General features: G+C 39.3%; 1 protein-coding gene across 1 annotated transcript in view; it reads right to left on the bottom strand.

Moving 5' to 3' along the window:
* NBAS (NBAS subunit of NRZ tethering complex) overlaps nucleotides 1-20,719 on the bottom strand; it is a 1,128,646-nt gene that overhangs the window by 107,065 nt on the left and 1,000,862 nt on the right. The window contains exon 50 of the mRNA XM_073625357.1: nucleotides 13,589-13,728. Coding sequence (XP_073481458.1) covers nucleotides 13,589-13,728 — 140 coding nt within the window. The remainder of the gene's footprint in view (nucleotides 1-13,588; nucleotides 13,729-20,719) is intronic.

Raw genomic sequence — 20,719 nt, 5'->3', positions numbered from 1 at the left:
AACAACGGGTTGTCACTCTATAATGATAAGAGCCTGAACAAAAGATATGCATTGCACAATCACCAGGTATTATTTTAATGAAATCTGCAGATTTAACATTCATAATAATTGCTTCTGAAATAACATAACCATGTTAAAGATTATTTTAGATTTTAATGAGTGGGTCTATATTTACTTTACACCCAAATACTATTTCATTTTTACCACTTGAACTCAACAGGTCGAGCTTTCTGCAATTTCACAAAGTTGACAGTATTTCTGTGGTTGTGTATTTCCTTTAGTTCTAAAGCCACTGCATTTTTTTTACCTTAATGCATCCCCTGCTCTCTCCTCTCTCTGCTCACAGAGGCAGCAGGGGGAGCCATTGGCTGTAAATAAAATCCTGTGAGTAGAGAGCGGGGGCAGTGCGGAACCAAGCTGTGTTTGTCAATAGAAGCACTAAGCTCAGCTCAGGAGCGAGCTTACAGGTGTGCAACTATAGGAGGCAGCTTGTTATGGTGGCACACCGAGAAAAGGAGGAGCCTGGAACGCTGGCAGGAGACCCCAGAAGATAAGGTCTGGGACTGCTCTCTGTAAAATCATTACACAGAGTAGGTAGGTATGACATGTTTGTTATTTTAAAAAAAAAATATATATGCCTTTATAACCACTTTAACTATTGTTGATGCAGATCTTCCAAGCATGTATAGTATATTTATGTGTACAAAGAGAGAGATCAGATATGCATGGTAGCTTTCTTACCTTTGTGGTAAGTAATGATTGGCCAAAATATTCCTTTACAAACGTTTTAATAGATGGAGCTCAACTTACACACACAGCTGAATGGGTCACAGGACAAAACATACCCTTAACCTTTCTGCAGATTCAACCCTATACATACTTGTGCTTACACTGAAACAGTCCAAAACTGATACAGCACCTTTACAAAACCATCATGGAGTCATTGATGTGCCCTGTATTAAATATTTTCTTGTAAATAAGTAAGATTGTATACAAATATTAAAGGATTATACTGTATAAAAAATCAGTTCATTAAAAAAAATAAAAATGGCCGAATACAACATTTTTTGCCTTTAAGACATAGAAGATTGGATGCCGAACTGAGAATACTTTGATAGAATTCCTGTCCTCTTCTAGCTGTAAAACGCTTCACTTTTATTAAAAGTCTAGATAGCTAGTCTATTTTGCATAAAACACTTATATCCTGACATGGGAAGCTTGTACACTTTACACAGTCTTATGCTGGCCATACACTATACGAAAAATCGGCCAAAATTCGGTCATTTGGCCAGTTCGTTTGTTTTTCGGCAAGTTAATGGGCACAAAATCGATAATGGTTGGGACGTTTATGAGCCGAAAAAATGAAGGACAAGTTTGGAAATTTTCTGTCGAACGAACGATAAATTGAAAGGTTAATGTGTTTCCCATCCGAACTGTTTGCAAAAAAAACAAACAAAAAAATGGATTAAGTTATGTCCACTGAACGATTTATAGATCATTACATGATGACACTATCGTTTGCTCTCACAGCCGGATGTCCGTTTTTTTCTAAAATGGGTTTGGCCGATTTTTCGTATAGCATATGGCCAGCGTTAGGAATACAAAGCCAGATTTGGAGGATTTTTAAAGCAATATTTAAATATAAAAGCTATGAGCTCACTTGCAACAGGGAATATTAAAAGCCAGACAGTAACATGATGTGAAGACAACTACTAATGTGTTTTTGAAGCTTGTGCAGTAAGTGGACAAAATTAATTAAAACTAAAGAAAAAAAAATGCAAATCAATTATCTAGAGCAGTATTTAAAAGGAGTGTGCAATCTAACGTGTCTGAATTTTTATTTTTTTATTTAACAAAGTAAAAAATATTTGAAATAAATGTAATGCAGAACATGTACAAGTGTTTTTATTGATGTGTTTGAGAAAGACCAATTTGAAAGTGCTTTTTTTCACCTGACATATCCATCCTCTGATGTGTGCAGGTTCTGGGCAGCTTATCAAAGAGCAGTGGTGATTAACTTTCATGATATAGGTAGGGGGCATAAAGTACAGACCCTGACATCACAAAAGGAGTGCACATAAATGTATTGCTATTGAAAGATGTTAGAGGCTGCAGATATGTTAAGGAAGATATATGTTTAGAGACTAGGAGCATGCTTCAAGAGGAAGGACTGCGTTCCTGCTGGTGACAAAGAGGATTTAAGCAGGGTTCGGTCAATCGATAGTGCCGAACAATCCCTTTCACCTCCAGAGCGCAGCTCTCAAACAGCCACCCAAAGTGAGCGCTGGCCACGACCCCGCCCCTTCCTTTTGTGATAAACACAATGAGGGATTGGTACCAAACACTCGCTGTGTTCATTCATAACTGAAGCATAGTAAACTGTGTTGACAATGCTTGAGTTGTGAATGAACAGGAGCCTCCGTACAGAGTGCTTTCTGTTCATTCACTGTCCAGTGCAGCTGAGGCTGCAGAGAAAGGAATGGAAGCATCTATGTCCTCAGACCCTTTCTCTGTCTCAAAAGAGACACATCAGGGGTAGTTTTAGACTAATATTTCACAAAAGCTCCCACAACAGCGTTGTGAAAAAATAAAAAGTAATTTAACAATTGTGAAAAATACCTATTTATCGGCGTATAACACGTACCTTCAATTTAAGAGGGAAGTTTCAGGAAAAAAAATTTTTTTTTTTCAAAATAAACCACTTTGAAGCAAAATAATGGTCAGTGCCCATCAATGCAGCCTGATTAGTGCCCATCTGCAGCCTCAATGCAGCCTGATCTGTGCCCATCTGCACCATCAATGTAGCCTGATCTTTGCCCATTTGCAGCCACAATGTAGCCTAATATGTGCCCATCTGCAGCCTGATCTGCGTCCATCTCCCATCAATGCAACCTGATGCCCATCTGCAGCCTCACCATCTCTAATGCAGGAAATCACCGGCCATCATCTCCTGTTTACCCGGCTCTCAGTTGGCAGTCACATACACAGTCCCGCCTCCGCCACTGACATTGGACCAGCTCCTGTGATTGACAGAACACTGGTCCAATGCTGGTGGCGGAAGCGGGACTGTGTGTGTGAGACGTCAGATACGAGTGAGAGCCGAGTATACAGGATATGACGGCTCGGTGAATTCCGGCGGCGTTCGTCCCCCTCCTTTCCCTCCGAGGTACACTATTGCCGTATAACACGCACCCATTATTTGCCCCCTATTTTCAGGGGGAAAAAGTGCGTGTTATACGTTGATAAATACGGTAATTTGAAAATTGTAAAACAATAAAAAAATGAAAGTGGTTGTAAACACTAAACCTTTCACTGAGCTCAATCTCAGTTTAGTACTGCTTTCTCTCTCCCTCCTCATACGGCAGATTGATAGAAGCAGAAGCCTTTGACTCCTGTTGCTGTTAATCAAATCAAATTCTTTTTTCTTATCACTTTTTGAACACTTTTATTACATTCCTTGTAATAGTTATAAAGATGACATATCCTCTTAATTGAGAGATCTGGGGTCAAAAACCAGATAACCTAAATAGGCACAACTGGAGAACAACCAATCAAGTTTTACCTCTCGCTTTATTGGAAACATTTATTCAACAATACTGGTTGGCCACCATGAGCAACAGCTCCAATTCTGTGAATATTTTGTGTTGAAGTAGAACTAGAGGCAAAACTTTTCTTTTTCATTTTGGATAGAGCAAGGGAAGGTTATAACGCCTGTCAAATTTTTTTCTCCATTTGTGCACCATTGATTTCCTTTCCTGTCCCATAGTTTAACAGTAAGTGAGAGGAAATCCCTGCAAGTTAAGGGAATTTCTTGGAGACCCCCAGATCACCAGAACTAGTGTCTCCATTGGAAGATTTCCCCTCTATTACTTTATTGGGGACAACCCAACATTTGGGATATTCTTTTACTTTCAATGATAATGGTAAACAGGACAAATAGAGAGGATGAACCTCTTTAACCGCTTAAGGACCGCCCCATGTACATATACTGCGGCAGGGTGGCCCTTAAGCGCAAAATCATGTACCTGTACGTGATTTTTTCCCTTCAGCTCCATGGCACGCGTGCTGCCGGAGCCCCGCTCCCGCTGTGGTTGGACACAGCGGGAGCCAATCAATGGGTCCGGCGATCGTTCTGAGAAGAGGCAAAACAGCGGTCTGCCTATGTAAACAAGGCAGATCGCTGTTCTGCAGAGGGGAAAAAATGGAGATCTTGTGTTTATGCTAAGCAGAAATACGGATCTCTGTTTTCCTTTAGTGAAAGCACATCCCCCACAGTTAGAAAGCACCCCCTAGGGACACACTTAACCCTTTGATCGCCCCATGATGTTAACCTCTTCCCTGTCAGTGTCATTAGTACAGTAACAGTGCGTTTTTTTAGCACTGATCACTGTAATAATGTCACTGGTCCCCAAAAAAAGTGTCCAGTCTGTCCGTCGCAGTATCGCTGATCGCCGTCATTACTAGTAAAAAATAAAAATAAAAATTCCATAAAAATATCCCATAGTTTGTAGACACTATAACTTGTGCGCAAACCAATCAATTTACGCTTATTGGGATTTTTTTTTTTTACCAAAAATATGTAGCAGAATACATATTGACCTAAATTGATGAAGAAATTTGATTTTTTACATTTTTTAATTGGGTTTTTTTCTTAGCAGAAAGTAAAAAAAAATCTTTTTTTGTTTATAGCGCAAAAAATAAAAACCATAGAGGTGATCAAATACCACCAGAAGAAAGCTCTATTTGTGGGAAAAAAAGGTCATCAATTCTATTTGGGTACAGTGTCGCACGACAGCGCAATTGTCAGTTAAAGCAACGCAGTACCGTATCACGAAAACTGGCCTGGTCAGGAAGTTTCCGGAGTTGAAGTGGTTAATGAGGGCACAGACAGATACAATTTGCTAAGCATTCTAATTCTTCTCCACTCTATCCAAAACTAAAGAAAAAGTTTTGCTTTTAGTTATACTTTATTGCATCAGCTCCACTATTTTAGAACACTTCAAATCTTGCATTAATTTGCTAAGGATTTCAAAATGACATGAGTGGTTTCTGTCTGCCTATAGTGTATGGAGATTTACTGCACACCTGTTATATAAGTTAGTGAGTGAAACTGCTGAAAGAGGACACACAATACTCAGTGTTTACCTCTGCTGATCTCTGCTCAGTCAAGTTGTGTCTGGAGCATTCGGAGATAAAATTCTGCAATAAAGTGCTATGCTTCTGACCTTTACCACTGAAGAAAAAATATAAAACGCAACACCAGCTGCTTCTCATAAATACGCACTGCCTACATCTGCAGGTATTTAACCCGGTCAACAGAAAAATAATTTATATGGAGCTAAGGGGAAAAGTGATTATCATATTAGAATGCATGCTATGATGAAGTCTAATCTGATTTTCATAAAGTGCCATCTCTACAAGAACGAAGAGAAATAACTAGGACCTTTGGATAGCTATGTATGCTATTCTTTATTTATATAGACTTTCTCTTCTATGGACTAAGAGAACAAGTTCTGTTTTAAGGTGCATGTCATTGTTATCCTTGGTTTACTAGTATGTCCATGCCCATAGACTACATCAGCCATTTTCAACCAGGGAGCCTTGGCAAAATACCTAAAAGTTGCCCAAAAAAGTGTACAAGCCAGCTGGTGGATGAAGCCTGCCTTTTAGTTACACAAAGCAACGGGTTTTCATTGTGCAAAACTAAAATGACATCATCGGTTGATAGGGAGGACATTGAGTGCCTGCCCAGCACCCTTGTTTGCCCTTCTCTACTAGCACTGAGGTCACATTAGCTGAGGGAGAGAAACTGAGGGAAAAGACAAACATTGGAATATTAGTCAGTATCACTGTATAAAGGTGTATGCTTTGGAAGAGAAAAATCACCTCTAAAGTTGAGTGTCTGATATTTGGATGTTGCTGCATTATGTAAAACTATTTGTTTCATTTTTTACATTTTAGAATGGGGTGCCGCGAGATTGTGCAGAATTTTAAAGGGTGCCTTGACTGACAAAAGGTTGAGAAATACTGGACTACATGACCAAAAGCATGTGGACAACCCTCCAAACTATTTCCAGTGATGGCTACTGTTCAAGCTGCTACATACAGATATTGGGGTTGATTTACTAAAACTGGAGAGTGCAAAATTGGGTGCAGCTTCCAGGTTATTTGTCAAAGCCTAATTGAACAAGTTGAAGTTTTTATTATTTTTATTATGATATAGTATTTATAAACCGGAGCGCTTTACAATATAAACGGGACACAATACAGTTACAATATAAAAAAATTAAAGAGGGTTTAGAGGGCCCTGCTCAGAAGAGCTTACAATTGAATAGGGAGGGGTAGAATTGCTTAAACCTGATATGCATATACTCACTACAACAAGTTTTTGATACCCTATGTTGACGCAAAATCTTACTGTCTCTCTGTACTTTTAAAATCTTAATGGAATTGTTGAAATAAGAGCAAACCGTATTGTTCTCCTCCAATGACAATTTGATCCCAAATGTGGTGCCTGGGGGTACTGGACGATATCATTTGCCTTATAGCTAATGTTTTGCAATGGTTCCAGTGCACAGTTGAGTTTGTTATGTTATGTAATTTGTACTCATTTATATGACGCTCTTTACTTTGTGATAATGTATGGCAAATACTGCATACTTTTTTTTTTCCTTTTTGTTATTTGTGATAAATATTAATAAAAATATTGAACTATAAATAGGGAAGGACAGGTGGTACAAAAGGTTGTCACTGTGGGGAATGAGTTGATGGAAGTGGTAAAAGATTAGTTGGAGGTATGATAGGCTACACTGAAGAAATTAGTTTTCAGGGATCATCTGAAGGCAACTAGAGTAGGAGATAGCTGGACAGATTGAGGTAGAGTATTCCAGAGGATGGGAGAGGCTCTGGAGAAATCCTGGAGGCGAGCATGGGAGGAGGAGACGAAGGAGCTTGAGAGTAGGAGGTCTTGAGAGGAGCAGAGAGGACAGTTTGGGTAATATTTGGAGACAAGATTGGTGATGTAGTTAGGGGCAGAGTTGTGAATGGCTTTGTATGTTGTGGTTAGTATTTTGAATTTAATTCGCTGAGCGATTGGGAGCCAGTGTAGGGATTGGCGGAGAGAGGTGGCAGACACTAAGTGGTTGGTAAGGTAGATGAGTCTGGTAGCAGCATTCATGATAGACTGAAGAGGGGATAGCCTATGGAGAGGCAGGTTTATGAGAAGGGAGTTGCAATAGTAGAGGCGAGAGATAACAAGTGAGTGAATAATTAGCTTGGTGGTTTCATTAGTTAAAAAGTGGAGTATTTTAGAGATGTTACGGAGGTGAAGTCTACAAACTTTTGACAACGATTGGATGGGGGGCTGAAAGGACAGGTCAGAGTTTAGGATTACACCTAGTACCTATCATGCACAGCTGCACAAGTTTTTGCACTCTCTAGTTTTAGTAAATCAACTACCATTTTGTACAACTGAACACTTTCAACCTCTGCAACAATTTGAGGAAGGCCCTTTTCTGTACCAGCATGGTTAGCTCTATAAAAGCATAGTTTTTCGAGTTTGGTGTAGAGGAACTTGGGTAGCCTGCTCAGAGCTCTAACCTCAAACTTACTAAACAGAGTTGGGGTGAATTGGAATGCCAACTGCAAGCCAGGTCTTCTCATCTAACAGTAGTATCTCACCTTGTAAGCTTATAGTTCTTTGTGCTACAAAAATGCAGTTACCCTATATAATAACAACCACACTATATCTCGCTCTTTTACTTCCAGAGGAAGGAAAGCCACTTCAGGGCAGCCACAAAACAATATGCTATCCTGCAGTTATGGATTTAATTTAAATCTGTCATTCAGCTTCAAAAGGAGGGAGTTATGAAAAATGTATTATTATTTTTTTTCCTTTAAGCATGCTAATTCAAAATTTGCACTGACTGATATGTAAACAGTATATTGTGTGCAGCAGACTGACTAATCATCCCTTTGCAGTAAAGGCTTGGAAATCTCCAGTGGAGGGTCATAATGCAAAAGAAAAATATAAAAGAAAAAGCCTGCACGAAACAGGCATGCTAAAAAAAACCTCAAAATTGTAGTTGTCTTATTTGAAACATCCAGGGTACTGCAACGAGAACACTGGGGGAGTAGGAAGGCTCTGGGGAATATATATACACACTTTTTATTTTGCCCCCCCAACATCTCTGGTCTATCGTCTAAATGGCCACAAAATGCAGCCATTATTTATTTATTTTTTAAAGGAAAGTGGCCTTTAACACCTATGGTGACGAAGAGTTTAGAATCCCTACAGGGAGTCTATTTCCGTAGTTCAAACAGAGCTGAGATCAATGGCTCAGGGAAAGTTTCCGTGGAAAAGAGTTAGTAACTAGCATCTACCCCACTGCTGACAAGTGAAGAATGACACTTCGTGCTGAGTAGCCCATAAAAAAAAGTTAATTCCAACGCTCACCTTGAAGCATAGATAAAAGACTGAATGATTGCTGATGGTGAAGAGTGCAGGCACACAGGCTACATCTAAATCATGGAGTGTTAAACAGTAAAAGAACACCACCTCTAGCACATGGCGCTCAGCTCAGCAAAGCTTGGCTGGACCGTTAACTCTTTAACTCCAGCACTATTTTCTTCACCTTTGTCTGGCTGCACTTCCTGATGCTGTTTTTGCTGCTTTGCCAGAGATCAGTTTTGTAGTCCTTGCAACTAATATAAACATTTTGTGTTTAAAATGATATTTTACCAGTACTCTCCAGTCAAACAGAAGATATTTATTTAAATGTATTTAAAGCAAACATGGTTTAAGAGAAATATGAAGGCTGCAATTGCTGACCTCTCCTACCGATAATGGTCATCTGACTGTCATGCTGGTGCTTTGGCTTTAGTGCTTTCTGAATCATTTAAAAACTAAAGTATGCATATCAGACATTCTGACTTGCTGCATGCTTGTTCTAATGCCCCATACACATGAGCGGAATTTCCGTCAAAAAAAGTGTGATGGGAGCTTTTGGTCAGATATTCCGACCTTGTCTATGCTACATCCAACTTTTTCTGTATGAATTTCCGCCAGCAAAAGATTGAGAGCTGGTTCTCTATTTTTCAGACAGAAATTCCGTTCATCTGTATGCAATTCCGATGCGCCAAAAACCACGCATGCTCAGAAACAATTTGACGCATGCTCGGAAGCATTGAACTTAATTTTCTCAGCTCGTTGTAGTGTTGTACGTCAACACGTTCTTGACTCAGAGAACTTTTGTCTGACCGTGTGTATGCAAGGCAAGCTTGAGCAGAATTCCGTCGGAAAAACCATCCAAGATTTTTCTGACGGAAATTCCGCTCGTGTGTACAGGGCATTAGGCTGTGATTCAGAAGCTCAGATTGGATTGCACAACAACCCACTAATGCATGCGTGTGTTACTGCAACAAAACATCTAAAACATCCCTTCAAGTGTATGTATAGCCAAAAATAGTTTTAGATTAAAACACCTGCCAGTTTATTTTTTTGCTATCTGTGTTCAACTGGGGACATTTTCCTCCACTTCCAGTCCTGGCAACACAACAGAAAGTATGAGGAAATGTGAAAGTGAAGGGAATTCCCCTCTTGGGCAACTGTCACCAGAACTGGAATGACCATTCTGGATTTTCCATCACTTACTTTCCTGCCGACAATGGTCATCAGGACAAATAAAAAATCCCAACCCTTCCAAATCCTAGCTAGAATCTAAAAAAAAAAGTTATGAATATCCATACATGACAGATAGATGACGACTGTGAAATTGTGCCACATCCAAATTTTAAAACTATACAGAAAAAAGGGGTTCCCCTAATGGTGGACTTTTTAGGCACATATAAAAAGGCATAAGAGTATATAGAATACAAATATAGTGAGCTAATACATAGTATTAAATATAGTCAGCTAATACAGTGTTAACGTAAGTGAAAACGACATGAAAAGTACACTATGTAATGTTTTTACATATATGTATACTTATATGCTTACTATTGTCCTCTCAACATATTTTTTCTAATATAGAACTATCTCACACCCACCCTTAAAGAAGGAGGCTAATTAACTCCGAAAAGCGTCGGATGCAAGAGTACCGCTTTAAACACTATACACACTAATGTAAAACTGCTTGATTCGCATTCCTAACAATAGATGCTACATTATTGTCATATTTTTATTGTTTCTCTATTTAATAAACTATATTTGTATTCTATATACTCTTTTACGCCTTTTTATATGTGCCTAAAAAGTCCACCATTAGGGGAACCCCTTTTTTCTGTATATGAATATACATACATTTTGGTACATATGGTAACTTTGGTGCCAAAACAGTTACATACATCTAATTTAGGTTACAATTTTCAAAACATTTTATTCCTTTTACCAAGATGTCTTTTCTAATAACAGTAATTTCCCAAAATCTATCTTTTTCCGTGCTCCTTGATCATATACTGGTTTACAGCACTAATAGCAAGGAAAGCATTTTACTTACTTTTCTAGCATACATAGTCTACGTCAAGCTCATGAAGGTTACGCTAACAAATTGCTATTTTATCAATAAGAAAACTGACTGTCCGCAAAGATTTCTTCCACCGTAACAAAAACAACCATCGCTAGAACACCAAAATCTGGAGGAAATCCTTTGCAACTCCTTTCGCTGACCAGCTGCTATGTTAAGGATGCAACTGGTAAAAATCACCTGTTCTATACTGAGTGTCAATAACTCAACGTATAAAAGACCTAAAACTCCAACCAAAGCTTTTATTTTTTATTTTTAGTAGAATTGTAGAAGGTTACATCCACTGTCAGGTTTTTACTGCTGTCTGGGTTGACACTGGGTTGATTTCTCCTCAATTCCTGTACTGGTGATGGGTCTCTCAGCAACAGGATGTGGGAGAATCCCTCCAATGGGACACAGAAGCAAAACATTTTGTCTAATAATTTATTACATTTTTGTGGTAGGATGGGTCCTGTAAGTCATAGAGAATCTCATTACATGGTATTCCATTCTCTGCAGCATTCTCCTTAGGGACGGGTCCTTAATGCCCTGGGTTTATAGAAATCATGTAAACAGGGAGAGGGCCGGTGTTGGATCACAGAATTATCTAATGGTTGGATCAAAGAAAATAATCTGCAGGGAACAGAGTGAGAAGCATCGCTAGCTGATTATATTATTCAAAATTTGCAGGGCAATCCATTAAAAAAAAAAAAAAAGAAAAAAAAAGTTCTTAAAATGTATGTCAAGCCAAAACATTTTTCTTAGTTTTGAATAGAGTGGGGCATGGTTATAAACCTTACTGTTTTTTTCTGCTATTTTTGGACTTTGTTAGAGAGATTTCCTTTCATTTTCTGTCCTGCTGACAATGTTTTGCCAGACATGAAATGACAGTAACTCTCAAAAAGCAGCACAAATATAACAAATGCTTTTCTTTAAAAGAGTAGGGGACAGCTACACCTCCTGTAAGCTTTTTTTTTTTTAAATTTAGTCTGCATCCCTGTAGTAGATGTACATTTAATACCTGTCTGGGGAATCCATTGCCCCAGAACAAAAACACAGAAAATATATGTCTCTGAATCTCAGCATTTGAAACTAAATGGGTTCAAATTCTTCCCAACATAATCCAAAACTAGCAAAAGTATTATTGGCTTGGCATACAATTTAAACTGGCACAGAACTTTAGGACTTAAATAAGAAGTATGGGCTTTAGGAAAAAAAAAAATTATACTCATCCAGGTGGATGTAGCATCGATCCGATGCTGCATCTGTCCCACATCGGCTCTGCACTAAGATCCGCTTAGTTCTCAGCAGCCAGAGACTGTCAGTCACTGGCTCTTTGCTCTGGCCCTCTAGCATTCACTGGAGTGCTGGGCTGTGGGGGGGGGGGGGGGGGGGGGGAGGCTAAGGCTCTCAGTGGATTGCTGAGAGGCTGAGCCGTCTGCCGGTCAATGGTTCTGGGTGGATCACAACCATGTGGCCGGAATCTTTTTAGAGCCTGGACCGGCTCTGTGACTTCAGCCCACTGTCATCTGAAAACCGATCACTGATCTATAGGAGAAGTAATAGCTGAAATAGCTTTGGCTATACTTCTCCTTTAAAGTGGAACTAAATTCAAAAAGCAAATATATGCTATTTTATATGAAACATTAAGAAATGTTATCTGTGCCTAAGCAGTACCCTTAAAATTTAACTTTGTGTCTTGAATTCCTCCTGAAAATAGTAGTGTACTTTTTGTATGTAAGGCACTTATGAACTCTTGTGCTGAAATCCTAGTAGCTGTATATCTGCAGTGTTTGATCGGCTCCTCTGACTGCTAGTCTTAGGAGATCTGAAGTGAAATCTGGTGATATCACTACTCTGCTGCTCACTATTTTCCTTGCTGGAGGCTCTGACATAAAGAAGCAAAACCTTGCCTTAACCAAAATGGCTGCCTTTACACAGACAAATCATGTAAAACAAGACTTGGTAAATGGGGAAAGATCAGTTGTACGGAGACCACATGCAATACTAGTGATTAGTCCTTTGAACTCTGCTCGCCTTTTTTTTGGGCACAGCTTCCAGAGTCCAGTCCTCTTTATAATGATCAATACCAGACCAGGCTGAATTTGGCTTTATCAGGGCTCATGCCTTAAGGTGGCTCTCATAATCTTGGGGACATTACTAGGTTGGAATATTTTGGCCAGTCATTACTTTCTGCAGAGGTAAGGAAGGTAACATGCATATATGGTGTCTCTCTTTATACGCAAGGACATTCTATACATGCTTGGGAGATATGTGTCAACATTAATTAAAGTGTCTTTAAAGGCATCATTTTTTATTAAAACAATAAACATGTTATATTTAACTACTATGTGCAATGTTATATTACAGAGCGGCATGAACCTCCACTTCTGGGGTCCAGCACTCTCCGCTCCTCCTCTTCTATGAGTGCCCCCATAGCAAGCTGTGTACTGTGAGGGTACGCATGCAGGTGTGCTCTCGAGCTGACCTGTATGCATCCATAGACACACAGTGCAGGTCAGCCCACTCAATCCTCCCAGGATTTGATAAACAGCATAGGGAGCCAATGGTTTCCGCTGCTGCCTCTGTGTACTATGTGAAGAGCGAGAGAAAGCAACAGATGTGCACAGCACTGGATTGAAAGAGGAGCCAGGTAAATGTTTAGGGGAACTGATCATGGAAGGTTTTTTACCCGAATGCAAAAAATGCATTAAAGTTAAAAAATCTTATGCCTTTAAAACCACTTCAACAGTCATTCACTGCTTGAAATGTACGGCTGCCAACTAATGGGTTAGTGATGAATTCAAGGCCAAAGCTGGTGTAATGCCCTGTACTGATGTACAGGATGGCCGTAAGAAGTTAGGGCTCTAATTTCATTGTTTATTGATTTCTTTCTTTTCATGTAGTACAGTTGTATAAGCCGTTTTCATTTTTATGTACATGGCAAGTCTGAATTAAAGAATTACATAAAGTTTCTTCGGAGGCAGCAGGAAATATAACATAATTTGAAGTTGCAGAGCTTGACGTGTTTTATTTCATTTCCTGGCTGACTGAACTTGGAGAGAAGGCAGCAAACCATTACTTACACACTTGCTCCTTTCATTGGCGGCCAGGCTTGTAGAAGTAAAACTAAGTGCTGAAACTCTTGGCGGGAGTGACTGATGTCCAGCAGCTCTACAAAGAGGCTATATCTTTTCTCTTCATTTTCAATGTCAGACACTTCCACCTGGAGGTTAAGGAAAAAACACAGCTTAGTCCTTCGAATTTATTCCACGCAAAAAAAGCAAAACGCATGACAGATCCTCTGCACAGAGTACAGGCCATGGTGGTTAGTCAATGTCTACAATGTGCAGAGCACTTGCCAGGCAAAAATTCTTTATCTACAGGAAACACAAGGACCACATATTTTCTAGGTTAACTACCTGATTACTGGAAAACTTGGCTCTAACAATTTCAGGGTTATCTTATGATATGTTAGGACCTAGAGCTAAGGTCATCTAGTGGGTCACCACTGCCTTTTAATAACTATAGGAAGGTATCTAACATTTTCAGTTTTTCAGAGGGAATACTACAGCTGGGTTAGGAGTAAACCAGGCAGGACTCTTCAGATTACACTAGGATCTGGTCTGGAAGATTCACTGAGAGTAATTGTCTGTCTGTTATTGGAAGGAGGCATCCAAGTATCTAGAGACATTGTGAGTACAGCCCTCGGTCAAGGATCCTACGGTAGTAACTGTTGCTGCTGCTATGCCTGGCATGTCAATTCTAGTGTTTACCTTGCCTGGGACATTTCTTAAAGTGTCTTGTGCTGTCTTTTTTGGGTGTTTGCTAGAGGAACTGTCCTGAGAAGTACTAACATAGTGAAGAGTGTCCTCAATTTATTGCTCAGTATCCCAGGGCTATACATTTTAAAAAGGCAACCCCTAGACTCACTAGTGAGCTAGAAGAGTGACTGTTGCTGTGTGCCTGGCTGCAACTGCACTAATCTGGGAAAGGAACCTGGGACAAAACAGCGGGCCTATTTGGGGGTGAGCGCTACACTTAATTGTTTATAAAAGAAGTACTTGAATTTGTCTTCATATTAGCTTACCATAATCCTCTACACACAGGACTGGAACACAAGAGTGACTTAACAGAATCACAAATGTTTTGGTTGATAAGACTCATGAGTCATATTGGAAAGTATATTTATTTCTATTTGCCAAATACAGTTGCCATTTTTTCATATAAGGCCTCATGTGATGTAAAGTTGGGTATGTTTCCGCGCCTAAGTGCTGCATACAGCTGGGCATAAACATGAATGGCCAGTATATCAGTATACACCAGTACTTGCATACATCCACAAAGTGTACAGATGTATTCTCTGTATTCTCTGAAAGCAGGCGTTCTCCATTTGGTAAATACACGTGAACACTTTGCGCAGGTTTATGTATCGCATAAATATACACATAGTTACTATTCTAGTTAAGGCTTATTTTTGTAAATGATTATTTGAATAATATTTTTTTCTGCATATCACTAAAATGCCAAACTGAAAGGAAAAAAATGTTCACTTCCAAGCCTACAGTCATTAATTTGGAATTGACCCAGCCTCTTGACACACAGGCCTAAATTCTGCAGTTTAAACACCTAATCCATTCATTGCAAATACCAAAAGATGAGACTAACAGTATTGAAGGCCGCAAAGCAAGGTAGGGAACCAGATAAAAAGAGAATAGATATTTTTAGATGATGGGCAGCTGATGTAAATATTCTCGTACTATCAATCTTTATTAATGAATTACAATCTTAAATATTTGACTTTTAAATAAATATGTGCAGTGGGGTTGACATACTTGCTGATTACATTTCCAAGCTCTACCCATTAAGGTTGTAGTGAAGCTCATGAATGAACACCACAAAGTAAATATGTTCACCTTTCCCTGCCACTCGACGCCAAACCCAATGTAAGCTGGTCATCAGATGATGGAGGAGCTGACACGTGGTTAATCTTATTCTCAAGCGCCAGTGTTTTTGCATGGCAATTGGCTGTAAAGGTCCTGCATTGGGGTCACAAGTCCCCTAATACCCAGAAGCACCTTATCAAGGGCTCCAACAGAGCAATAGAAGGATGGATGAGTGGGCTAAAGGTGCATATATGTGCGAAAGAAGAGAAGCTGTCATTTGCCCTGAGAGGGAAAAACAACAGATTCTCTGTAAAGACCTTTTATAGCAAAAGATAAAGCATTCTGGTAATTGCATGACTAGTGTGTGAAGTCCTTTTTTTTTCGTTACAAACTTTTGTATTTTTGTCCATCAGTGTTAATTTCGTGGTGGGGGTAACGTGTTTCCTGTCCTGGTAGGAGGAGCCCTAGGTCTCATGGGCTGTCCTGGAAGACGCTTGGAGAAAATATTTTCATGATCGTTTTTCGCAGCTGCATGTTTGGTGACGAAAACTAAACAAACATAAAATTCGAATTAAGACAATTAACAAATACTATGACAAAAATCAATTCCAATTTTCATCAACGAATGATAACGGAACGAAAATGTGTGTGTGTGTGGGGGGAGAAGTTTACCCTCCGAACTTCTGTTTTTTCCTTGCTAAAGCCCCAGCCTCCCGACAAGCTGTTTTGGCTGAGAGACCCAGGCTCCCTCTATCTGCCTGGCTGCTGCCTGGGAGTTCTGGAACATTGCCCTGCAAACCAAGTGGTGAGTGTTTCCCCTCCCAGAGAGGTAGCAGTGCTTAGCATTGTGTACAATAACAGCCTTCCCAGATAATCCAGTTCTCTGCCCTGTGCACTCTTCTCACTCCCAATTATGCCTAGTACACACTAATATTTTTTTTTTTCGTTGAATGAAAAAAACCTGAGAGCTCCGGTTGGAGCCGATGTACTAACATACCAATATTAGTACAGCAATCTCCCCCGCCGAGCTGTTGTGTTCTGACAGGGGGGTGGTTGAGAGCGCTTATCGGGAGCCGGTCGGCTGCTGGTTTTCCAGCATACTCGTCTGCCCACCTAGCTGAGATTCACACGGGCCAAATGTTGGGCGGTTTTTATTAAATCAGCTGATGTCTACTGACATTTGGCCCGTGTGTACTAGGTAGAGGCGCACGATTAATCATTAAAAAAAAAAATCACTATCTCGATTCAACCCCCCTCTCGATCTTAACTGGCTTTTTCCCGATTCTATGTTTTAGAAGAGAAGCAGTTTAACCTCAAACTGTGTAGAGGGTTCTTTACTGTAAGAGCGGTAAGGATGTGGAATTATTTTCCACAGGCAGTGGTTTCAGCGGGGAGCATGCATAATTAAAAAAAACTATTAGATAAGCACCTGAACGACCACAACATACAGGGATATACACTGCAATACTGACATATAATCACACACATAGGTTGGATTTGATGGACTTGTGTCTTTTTTCAACCTCACCAACTATGTAACTATATGTTAACAGTGCAGAGCCAGAGTTGTCAAAAAAAAAAGCCGGAAAATGTGTACAGCGCAAAGAGTTAGAGAAGAGAAGAGATACAATGTATCTCTCGGTTCTTTTAGTTCAAAGGGATAAACTTTGGTCTGTAAATGAGGTCAGTTTAACCACTTAAGGATTAAACCTTTTTCTGACACTTGTTGCTTACAAGTTAAAATCAGTATTTTTAGCTAGAAATTTACATAGAACTGCAAACATGATATATATATTTTTAGCAGAGACCCTAGAGACCAAAATGGCGATCGTTGCAATATTTTATGTCACACTGTATTTGAGCAGCGGTCTTTCAAACACAATTTTTTAGGAAAATATACACTTCCATGAATTTAAAAAAAAGAAAGAGTAAAGTTAGCCCAATTTTTTTTGTATAATGTGAAAGATGATGTTACGCTGCGAGAATCGTGATCTTTATTCTAAGAAAAAAAATAGTGATTCTCATTTTATCCAGAATCATGCAGCTATAGTAGTAGGCAAAACTTTCTTATCCCCACTACATGTTATTAGATTTTTATTCCAGGAGTATATAATGAGTTTGGAAATCCTAGAAAAATGTGTAAAGAGTAATTCCACTTTTGTTGAGAAAAAAACATTCCCCCTGGGTGATCTATGTACATTGCAGGAATTTTAACAAACTTTGTTGCAGATTCCTATCTTTTGTTATTCTGAAGAAATCCATGTGTGTTTTTCTGTGTCCATATGGGAAAATGAATATAATGGGGGTGGTTTCATAATTATCAATCAGCTGCAGCACCTGCAGGGTAATAATGAGGAAAGCTGCTGGGCCTGCATCCCTTTAGACGTGATTTCCTATTGGGAGTATCTCACCAAAAATGAATTTTTTGTTGCACGGGATGCCTGAAATCTGACTTGTATCTTAGTACAGACTTCTGGGAAAATCAGTGAGTCAATCACACAAGCAGGAAATAATGTTTCTGGGGGGACGTTCTGTACAAATTCTGTGTACAGAACACCTCCAGGTAGCCATATTGCATTTTAATAAAATTACAGAGCTGCAGATTGAAAAGGAAAGGTAATTTTTAATAACATAATTACAATATGACTTGTGCCCCAATTGTAATACGCTATATTATTTTTCCTTTATTTGCTATTTTTTTCACCACGAAAGTTACCCTTTAAATAATGCATTACAATTTAAATAAACCCTTTAGATTTTAGTTGATTAAAATGTAACGAAGATCTTAGTCGACTAAAATGTACTGGAGATTTTAGTTAACTAAAAATCTCCAAAATATTATAAAAATATAAAATATTACTAAAACTAAAACAATTCAGATGACTAAAATTAAAATGGCATTTTAGTCAAAATACTATGACTAAAACTAAATCGAAATTGGACGTCAAAATGAATACTGTTTCCACATTTACATACAGCCCAAGCTGTAAGAGAATAGGCCCACTGCTGTACAATTTAAAAGTAGAATGATCAGTGTTATCCCTCTACTTCAAATATAGCTGAGACGTTAAGAATGTGCAGAAAATAATTTACAGCAAGAACTTGTTAATAAAGGTGAGCTTATGCTTTAAAAGTAAATATTCAAACTACAGTTTAATATCAAAACCTTCCAGCAGCCGTAATGTCCCCGGGTCTATTGCTACACGCAATGCATCACTGAGATGTTGTTAAATTGCCTTATATTACCTCCTAAACATCATTATAGATATCCATTCCCCTGCATACATTCTTCTGATAAGGCAGTTTCTCTCTAGAACATTATAAAATGCTTGATTTCACATTTAAATTCCCTCCACAGTAGGTCACAGATTTGAGGCTGAAACAGACGTATTTACGTACTGCCATTATATCTCCAAGCAGGGACATTATTTTACCGGTTATGAGGGGGAGAGAAACCGAAACGTAGATCTGATCTTTATTTCCTTAAAATGACTTTGTTAAACTTCATTTTCTACAGAACAGCATTTTTTTAGACATTAAAATATAATCTTTCTTTTTGATCCAAAAAATTCTCATTTGTTTTTTTTTTTCCCTGAGAGGAGGGACTGAATGCTTCATTGATTGAGGGTGACTTTAACTATCACCAAGGCAGAGTCTTCAGCAGCAGCTTGACTGCTTATCAGCAATAGATTTACCAAGGTTGACACAAAGCTCTAGGTTTTTAGCCTCAACAGAGGACATCAAGTTAACCTTGCATGCAGGTGAATCACCACTTAATTCCTGTAAACAAACCTTTTAAAGAAGAACTTCAGTCTAACGGGAATTGCGTGGGTATAAAAGAACACTTTGACCGACTTTTCTTCTAATATGACAACAGTTTTTAGGTACGTTATCTGCTTTACAGTACTTGACATCCACACAAACTATGCGGCTGTGCTACACACCTCCACTGCATTGAACTGACTGATGGCACGTCATGCAGGAGCAGGACAGGGTTTCTTTTTGAACTATGGACCTACATAGCTTTAACATGTTGCAGAGAATCAGTCCTTGTAAATTACCACTGGCCTCATGTCTCAAAATGGAAAAGGACCTGAACACATCCAGGTCTGAGAAAGTATGAAACGTGGACCTTGGTCACCACCACCAGTACAATTAACATTACCTCTCAGAAATCAGCCTTCAAAGTTTTAGCCCGATGGCATATAGTCGCATCCAGGTCATTACACCTCCACCCTAGCCTATCGGACAAATGCTTCCACAGCTGTCATGCCACTGGCAATGTCTGACACACATGGCAAACCTGTCCATTGTTAAGTAGGTCTTGAGCCAGAATATTCAATATTTTGCAAAACATGGTCACATTACGCTTCCTTTATTCACTTCCCCCCTCACCAAAGCGCAGCATAAACTCATGACATATATTTGGCTGCCAAGTAAGCCATAACGCATAATTGGAACATACAACTTACCCTATATGATGAGGCAAAGCAAAGGATAGGCTCTTTTTCATTCATGAAAAATTAACAAGTATCTTTATCAGCTCACATCAACAGAACCCCTAGATCCAATATATGTATCCCTCACTCTTAATGAATAGCATGACACTCCTATAAAAACTACCTTGATGGGATTGAGTCTGGAGGGACTTGGACACAATCCTCCCTCCTCTGTTAATCCCAACTCTTACCAACCTCCCCCCCCCCCCCATCTTTTTTTCTAATTCTTCTATACAGTACAGGATCTAATGCAAAACCCTGTCCTCCACATTGCAGATCTATGACCCGCTAAATCACCAGTCCCAGTCATGACAAACCCCCTCGCCCTTGGACCTTAAATAGAGCCTAGGGTTCAGACTATCATTCTATACTTTTACCTGTCACACAGCAAGGACATAACCTTCAATATAGCCTATCCTTGATTTTGAGTAAGGACCAGAGAACCTCTGAGAAAATTCTGAACTTTCCACAACTGGTCGACACACAATAGTGGCTTTACCTGTTTAGCCTATTTTACAATTTACTGCAACATTTTTGTAATTGCTTTTTGACAAAGTGAATTTACTTTAGGAGCATTTGGAGTTGGGACATGCTGTCAGTATGCATCTGGTGTCAAAGATAAATTTTGCTAACTGTACTGGAACAGTGCCCGAGAAAAACAGTCTATTCTGTTTTCTAGCTGACCTGACTTCTGTCAGGGCTGTGACTCTGTCTGAACACCATCTACCATGAGCATTTCTTTTTTTATGGACTTTATCTCTGCCTACTAATCAATCTCCTGAGTGCAACATCAGCTGTCACCAGCCAGGCTACTCTTTGGTCACAGGCTTAT

The sequence above is a fragment of the Aquarana catesbeiana genome, linkage group LG04, assembly GCF_042186555.1.
Source record: "Aquarana catesbeiana isolate 2022-GZ linkage group LG04, ASM4218655v1, whole genome shotgun sequence".
NCBI lineage: Eukaryota > Metazoa > Chordata > Amphibia > Anura > Ranidae > Aquarana > Aquarana catesbeiana.
Note: the sequence above shows the minus strand (reverse complement) of the source record. Positions and strands in the feature narration are given on the sequence as shown.